This window comes from Tasmannia lanceolata, unplaced genomic scaffold (genome assembly GCF_043159265.1).
Source record: "Tasmannia lanceolata isolate RefF3 unplaced genomic scaffold, GAP_Taslan_0.1 ptg000020l, whole genome shotgun sequence".
Classification (NCBI taxonomy): domain Eukaryota; kingdom Viridiplantae; phylum Streptophyta; class Magnoliopsida; order Canellales; family Winteraceae; genus Tasmannia; species Tasmannia lanceolata.
In genome coordinates, this window is record NW_027518697.1 from 30,350,732 (window position 1) to 30,359,411 (window position 8,680).

General features: G+C 42.6%; 1 protein-coding gene across 1 annotated transcript; it reads left to right on the forward strand.

Moving 5' to 3' along the window:
- The first annotated feature begins 5,380 nt into the window (after nt 1-5,380).
- On the forward strand, nt 5,381-8,402 carry LOC143854474 (small multi-drug export protein). Its single transcript, XM_077364472.1, has 3 exons — nt 5,381-5,763; nt 5,906-6,282; nt 7,888-8,402. Exons 1-3 carry the CDS (start codon nt 5,596-5,598, stop codon nt 8,297-8,299), a joined length of 957 nt encoding a protein of 318 aa, XP_077220587.1. The 5' UTR covers nt 5,381-5,595; the 3' UTR covers nt 8,300-8,402.
- Nucleotides 8,403-8,680: the final 278 nt, after the last annotated feature.

An 8,680-nucleotide genomic window follows, 5' to 3' on the forward strand; every position in this document is an offset into this window, starting at 1 on the left:
ATGAACATGCATCCTAATGCGCAATTTATGATCTATAAGCACAAATCTAAAGGATGCCTTTTGCTAACATGAAGAACCAAATGACAAAGGCCTACCTCTGCGAAGATTGGGGTCGATCCACGTAACGCTCTTCCAAGTCCTTCCTTGACCCGCTTTGATGGGATAGAACTTGAACTTGAGAGAAGCTTTGCGAAATATCCACTCGAACCTTGATTTTGGGGAAGAGGAAGAGAGGGTAGAGCTAGGAGCTATTGGGTTAGGATTGAGGGGGGTCGAGAGGAATTTTGTGTTGTGGGCTCTCTTGGAGTCTTGAATTGTTTTTGGGATGGAGCAATGGAGGGGTATTTATAGGAGAATGGGTGAGCAAGGTTACTAAGTTAGGAGGAGAGGAAAATCAAGGATTGTGATTGAAATGATCAATTTTTGAAAATAAAGGCAATGGTGGGATGATAAAAAGAGTAGAATGTTCCTTTTTTATTTTGGGCAACTTCCTTTGATAACCACACATACATCCAAATTGGGAGTGAGCATTGAAAAATTAGAAAGGATTTGTGAGGCTAGGATTACTTATAAAAATTGGGAAACAACTTCAAGGTTTATGATGATGCCACTTGTCCACACAAAATCTTTCAACTTAAAAACAATTTAGAGAGCAAAAGGAAACGTCCCATATGGAGAGATATGATGAGCTTCTAGTAATAATTTCTCCCAATAGGATGAGGACAGGTGTCATTTTCAATTTTAGGCAATGCTTTGAACTAATGAGCTTTCAACACATGTCTCTTCCAATTTGCAACATGTTTTCACAAAATCTCCAAAATCCTCCCAATTTTTAAGAAAATATGGATGATGTCAGCAAGGACACATTTTCCCATGCATGGGAAAACGTGTATAAAGGAGAGAGAAAATGGGAATAGAAAATGTAGAAAATGCAAATTTTCGGGAGATTTTAGTGTCTGTTTTCAATGATTTTTTCGCCTTTGGAATCCTTGATTTTTCCTCTTTCGTTGAAGCCCAATATTGCCATAGAAATATTGATTTCAAAATTTTGATGAATGAGAGCCGTCGATCTTCCTCTGCAGATCATTTTTCCAAAGATTGAGCAAATCGGCGATCCAAATGAACCAACCGATTCGATCAATTTTGGATCAACAGCTAAAACTATTAAACCATCACATCAACACCAATTAAGACTTTAAAAAGTTTTGTTATCCATGATTTAATGGAATAATTTGGACGGTTTTCATTCATCATGACTTAATCCGTGATTTTTCACTGGGTTTTCGCTCAATTAAGTGACTCAATGTTTAATCTGAATTTGAGATTAACCTTGATCGATCTTATTTTGACTAAATGATCACAAATTATTGGTAAAGAAAGATACCCAGGTCAAGATTTGCCCTCGATCTGGCGATTTACGAAAATCGGGTCTCGGAATGGAATCAGGGCCCGGGCTGTGAAGTGACCCTAGCTTATTTTGTCCCGATTGATGATCCGTAAAGTTAGATCGAGATATTAATGACCTAAAACATATAAATCCATGATAGAGGGACTCTCACATGGATTTAACACACTAAATTCACCAATCAGAGTATTTTTTCAATTTTTCGGATCTAATCATCTCACCAGGTACATCTCTTTATCATTTTGGTTTTCAGAAAATTTGAGGATGTATATTTTACCAATGAAATTCCACGGATCAATATATTAGGTTATTGTTGATTAAAGTGTAGCAAAATGAGGGTGTCTACAGCGTGCTGACCTTCGGGTTTATGCCGGGCATGTCCACGGGAGCCCATGCAAAGACGTCTGCATTGTCTTGAAGAAACTGGGCGAGGTTGTGCCGGGTGCTGCTGCTTAGAGAGGAGCCGATCTGAACGACTTTCTCATTATCATCTTTGCACAAGTGGATGGAGATGAGGTCTTCGGCAGGCTGAGTCCCCTGGGCTTCATCCCTCAGATCGAGTAGCTCAATCAGCAGCGATTCCACCGCATTTTTGCCCTTGAGTGCCATTGCATAGCACTTCCTGGACTGTGGTTGGTCTCCCCGGACTTCTCCCACTCCGTTTGGCGTTATGAACTTCATCTTCTGGTGATACGCTGAAGCGACGGTGCGGATCAAGTTCTGGTCGGGTCGTCCCAAGATAGCGTTATAGACCGAAGCAGCCCTCACTACCAGGAAATTGACCATCGCGAAGGCCTGACAGGGCGGCACTCCGACGAGGACTGGGAGTTCAATCTGTCCTGCCACTTTCACGACCTCCACTGAGAAATCGAACAGATCAGAGTTTGCAGGCCTCAAACGGTCGTCTCCGATCATCATTCTCTCGAAAGCATGATAGTAAAGGATATCGACCAAACTCCTGTTGTCGACAACGATTTTCTTCAGCTCCTAGTTCGCGACGAGCATAGTTAGGACCAGGGCGTCGTCGTGTGGGAGTATCAAGTTGTCGAGGTCCGCATCTGAAAAGGAGATCTCATTCTCCGTCTTCATCTTTTTGCTGCATGTGTGCACGACATTGACTCGGCGTGCGTATGCTTTTCGAGCAGCAGATGATGTGCCCCCGGTGGCCGGTCCACCCATAATCGTGTCGATGACCCCTCTTGGCTGGGATCGTTGTGCCTCTGGTTGTGAACTGGATGGCAGAGGAGATTGGTTCCTCACAGGGGGTGGCTGTGACTATCGAGGGCTCTGACCCTGAGGACTTTTTTCTCTGTGCTCTCTTCTGCGGCCGTCACTTCGGACATACTTTTTCAAGTAGCCCCGGCCAATCAGCAGCTCGATTTCTTCCTTAAGCTGCTAGTATTCGTCTGTGTCGTGACCGTGGTCCCTGTGGAACCAACAGTACTTCGACTTGTCTCTCTTATTTCCCTTAGAGATCATTCTGGTCAGCCACCCTACGAACTCTTCTCCTCTGATTGCGGCCAGTATGTGCCTCCGGGAGGTGTTGAGAGGGGTAAAGTTTTCTTCCCTCCTCTGGGGGGACTTCTCTTCTGGGGGCCTTATCGTCCCTACGTTGCTTGGTAGGGTTCTTGTCCTCAGAGGTTCTCCTCTGATTTGAGTCCAGGGCCGCTAGCGTCTCTTCCACTGCTATATATTCCTCCGCCCCGGCCATCAGATCTGCCAGTGAGTGGATTCTGGTGAGCCACTGACCGGCGGAAATCGTTGGATCTAGCGCCTGCTAGGAGCGCGTTCATGGCGGCTGAGGGATGGCGGCTGAGGGATCCAAATTCGGCACTTGGAGTGCCTCCCTGTTGAAACGGCTGACGAACACCTTCAGAGGTTCGTTGTCCTCCTGCCGCAAGGCCAACAAGGAAGCTGTTGTTTTTCTTGGCCTGCGGCTGCTCATGAAATGGCGGACCAGATCGTCCCCAAAGTTTTCAAAGTTGCTGATGGAGTTCGGTTTGATCCTTGAGTACCAGTCCGGGGCCGCACCAGTCAGTGTGGTCAGGAATGCTCTGCAGATAAAGCCATCGGACGCGCCGTGGAGGAGCATCATCATTCTGAACGTTTCCAGGTGGTCCACAGGGTCAGAGGTCCCATCATATTGCGGGACGGTTGGCATTTTAAACCCCTTGGGCGCTGGGGCGTTCATAACATCGTCGGTGAACGGCGTTCTGTTTAAGAACGCCCGCGGAGCAGGCCGGCTCTGATCTTTTGCCAGCTGTTCTATGCGGTGGTCCATTTCCTCTATCCTTCGTAGCATCGGATCAGCTCTACGATCTGGTCGGTCCAACGACCTGTTTCTCTCCACTGATTGGCTCGCCGCTGAGCCAGACTGACTTTCCGGACTCCTTCAACGAGGCCGGGATTTTTCTTGCGGCGCGTGGTCTTCCTGGGCTCGATGCTTTCTTGCAGAGCGGGACCGCGACCTCCGGCGGTGGTGATGTTCTGTATGGACATGCCTGGCTCTGGAGTGATGGACTTGTCCTGAGTGGTGAGTTTGGTCTTCACCATGGCGCGCTGAATCTCCCCTTTGGATATTCGACCTTTCCTGTACAGGTCGTGGAGCTTCTGGAGGATGTTGGGGAGGCGCTTGGAGTAGCTGTTAGTATTGACCGACAAGAGCCGTCATCTGTTGAAAGAGAGCTTGAACTTGATCCGGAGTGGGCGTGGGATTGAGGTGTTCCGAACGAGCTGGGCTCTGCTCTGCTGTAGCAGAAGTAGCCACCACCTGTGAGGTGATTCGCTCACTCTGGGTCCTACGAGGCAGCACGGCTCGAGTAGTTCGCGCGGTTGGTACCCGAGCATTCCTCCGTCTTGCCATTTTTTAAGGGGATTTGAACATCTTTTAGTTCGTGGTCCCACGGATGGCGCCAATCTGTTGGCATAAAATCGGTAACAGATACGGCAGTGATGTAGGAGCTGAGATGGAGGACCCGAGGAGCCGAAGTGAAGGAGATGAGTCCTGCGGAACCGAAGTGAAGGAGCTGAGTCCTACACAAGGAGCAAACAAGGTGGTTGGGAAGTGAAGAAGACCAACCCGGAGTCGTTACTCCGGACAGGCCCTTCGACACTCAAGTCAGTATGAGCAGGAGTGCAGAGCGACTTTAAGAGTGGTGGTTGGGAAGTTATTACCCATTAGTTTGAGCTCTGAAAGCCCTTTTATAGAGGGAAGCCTGGGGTGGTTGGATTACCTACCCCAGGATAGGTGTCGGCCTGTTATAGGTTTGAGTTTACCTACTCTGAGGTAATTACCATAATACCCCTGGGCTGACGCTGGATTTGTGGTGGGCCATCCTGGAGCCACGTGTCGACAGCTAATAGGCTGCTGTTTTTCATACCCCATCAGATGGTACTTCCATCGTACCACCTTCACGGGACTGGACGGTCAGCCACCATATAATTTCTCCCATTTGGTGACCATAGATTGTTTTTAGGTAGTGATCTTTCCATTCATCATTTTAACTGTTAGACTTCATTTAACCATTTACCTAGTGGTTTGAGGAGCGTTTTCCATCTCCAATCATGCACTATCACTTGAAAGGTTGCTTTGATTGAGGCATAATCTTGATCATCTATTATATGCTCGTGTCTGGGACTCATTATTTAATTGTTCCATCTATGTACCTGGGATCATACAGACTACAAGATTGTTCTTTCCACCAATAATTTAACTCTAAATAAGGCAAATTGTGAGTGACGATTGTAAATCATTGAGATTATATCTGGACAATTCTCTTCCCAAAAAATGAAGGATGCCATCTAAACGACTAAAAATTATTTACATTTTTTTTCTATAGTGTACAGCACTCTACTAGTAAACATGTGCACCCCGACTTCAACAAATAAGACCTTCCATGACTATCAAATCTTACCCAAAAAGGGAAATGATATTTCCACCCCTTTCCTCACATATCCACTCCTTGTGGACCATCCAAAAGTTCCAAACTACCAAATTTGACTTGAGAAAAAGTGGATGAAATTCTAGTCTATGTATTGGACTATGTTTCTCCCAATTCAACAAGACATCCTTGGTTACTCCTCCCCTTATCTTTTTGACGTTTCTTTGCCCTAATCCAACTATTTTACCAACACCATTCCAATCCCGGTAAAACCCAAATGAGAAATTAGGCCCCCTACTCAGCTATCTCATGATCTCCAAAATGGCTGCCATTTCATCACCAATATCCTTCTTCCCCAAAAGAAAAACCACCCATTTAATCTCTGCTTTACCCAATAACCCTTTTCTCTCCTACCAACAATCTCTCTTCAAATCCAGACCCCAAATACCTCACTCCAAATCTCTCCCTTTGCCCAAGGTAAAGAAAAATGAACTTCAAACTCAAATGCCACTTCTGATTAGTTGTCTTGTTCATGACTATACTAGTACTTTTTTTTTCGGAAATAGTATACTATTACTGGTTTTGTGTAATTATTTCCCCTCTTATATCAATCAATCAGGTCCCTGCTACAGTCTCATCTGTTGATTTCTCTCCAATAACTTCAGCACCAAGTCTTGATTTGGAGAAGAAGAATAAGGAGAGAGTGGGTCTCTCATTTGAGGCCAAAATACTTAGAATTATCTTGTGGGCTACTCTTTGGCTGGCGCTTTCCTTCTCATTCTTAGCATTTGGGTCTGCTCATGCTGCTTCTGATTCCATCAGGGCCTCTAACTTTGGGCTGAAGATTGCCACGGCCCTGCGAGGCTCCGGTTGGCCCGACGACGCCATTGTATTTGCGCTCGCCACACTTCCGGTGATCGAGCTTCGCGGGGCCATTCCGGTAGGGTATTGGATGAAGCTCAAGCCTCTGCGCCTTACTGTCTTATCTGTTATTGGGTCTCTTCCTTTCCTTGTTCTAATATGATTTTTTTTTCAATTGTTAGTCTTTTCTGTTAGAATGTATTAGATGAGATCTATTTTAGGCTACTTAACAGTTACTTTTAGTTATGTATTTTTTATTGCGTGATGCTAACAAATCCCCACATGCCACATGGCATGGGAGGGGTAGTTTTGGCATTTTCATGGAGAAAAAAAGCCAAAAATCAAGGGAAAGATTTATAGTGTGTTGAGAGGCCTATTTGTTCGGTTCCACTCTCTGTCCCCAACTCGGTTACCATATCATTATTCTTTTGAATTGAAAGACAAGTAGTTTAGGTAGTGATGCACATGGTTTTCATGTTGTTGGATCATTATTATGATGGGTTAGGATACTTAACAGTTATTTTTGTTTATTATTAGTTATGCACTTTGAATTTGAAAGACAAGTAGTTTGGGTATTTACGCACATGTTTTTAATGTCGTTGGATCATTACTGTGATAGATTAGGCTACTTAACAGTGAGTTTTAGTTATTATTAGTTAACGTATTTTGAATTTGAACGACAAGTAGTTTAGATTGTTATGCACATGCTTTTCATGTCCTCGGATAATTAGTGTGATAGATTAAGCTACTTACCAGTTAGTTTTAGTTATTGTTAGTTATGCATTTTTGAATTTGAAAGAAAAGTAGTTCAGGTAGTTATGCACATGTTTTTCATGTCGTTGGATCATTGTGTTATTGATTAGGCTACTTAACATTTTTCTAGGACTTTTATTTTATTGTTTGCCACTAATAATGACTAAAACATAACTATTAATAACTAAAACTAACTGTTAAGTAGCCTAATCTATCACACTAATGATCCAAGAAGTGCTGGTAGTTATGCACATGTTTTTCATGTCGTTGAATCATTAGTGTGATAGATCAGGCTACTTAACAGCTAGTTTTAGTTAATAACTATTATTAGTTATGTATTTTGAATTTGAAAGACAAGTAGTTTAGATTGTTATGCACATGCTTTTCATGTCGTCGGATAATTAGTGTGATTGATTAAGCTACTTAACAGTTGGTTTTAGTTAGTATTGGTTATGCATTTTTGAATTTGAAAGAAAAGTACTTCAGGTAGTTATGCACATGGTTTTCATGTCGTTGGATCATTAGTGTTATTGATTAGGCTACTTAATATTTTTTTAGGACTTTTATTTTATTTTATTTTTTGTCACTAAAAATGACTAAAACATAACTATTAATAACTAAAACTAATTGTTAAGTAGCCTAATCTATCACACTAATGATCAAAGTAGTATAGGTAGTTATGCACATGTTTTTCATGTCGTTGAACCATTAGTGTGATAGATTAGGCTACTTAACAGCTAGTTTTAGTTATTATTAGTTTTGTACTTTGAATTTGAAAGACAAATAGTTTAGGTTGTTTTGCACATGTTTTTCATGTTATTGGATAATTAGCGTGATAGATTAGGCTACTTAACAGTTAGTTTTGGTTATTATTAGCTATGCACTTTAAATTTGAAAGACAAGTAGTTTCGGGAATGCACATGTATTTCATGTTTTTTTTTTTTCTGTCACTGACTTTTGGGTCGGTTGGATGTGCTTGAATTTCAGTAACATGGTTCCAGTGCCCTTCATTATCCTCTATTTGAAGAGATTTGCTGAATTTCTTGCCGGGAAGAATGCCTCCGCATCAAATTTTCTTGGATGGCTGTTTGGAAGAGCTAGGGAAAAGGCAGGGCCCGTAGAAGAGTTCCAATGGCTTGGTTTGATGCTGTTTGTAGCAGTGCCATTTCCTGGAACAGGGGCTTGGACGGGAGCCATTGTAGCATCTATTCTGGACATGCCTTTCTGGTCCGCCATGTCAGCAAACTTCTTCGGAGTCTTTTTCGCTGGCCTTTTGGTAAACTTGCTTGTAAACCTTGGCCTCAAGTATGCCATTGTAGTTGGTGTACTTCTCTTCATTTTATCTACTGTCATGTGGAGTCTCCTGCGAATTGTTAAAAAATCATTGAGTTCAAACTGATTGACATTGAATATCATAATGGTGATTGTTGGATTTTTGAGAAATACTCCTGTAGAATATTTAGATTCAGAATCTATGTCATATTTGCAATGATTTTTCATTCTATGATAATTTTTGAGACGTTTAATGCCTTGTATTGTCGAAATTAGGTCAGGGAAACTTAACTCACGCAATAATTCAAAACTAACGTAGATGCATAGACGATTATATTGAGGCCTTTTTTTTAGTGATAAATCATTTATTCATAGAGAAAAAGAGGAGAGTCCCTGTGACCAAGAAGGTCAGAACAAGGGCTTAACAGCTGAAAAAATCAATAGACGAATATGTGAGGCCTTAACCTGAATTTAGTATCATAGGAAGACCAAATTACATTCATGCAAA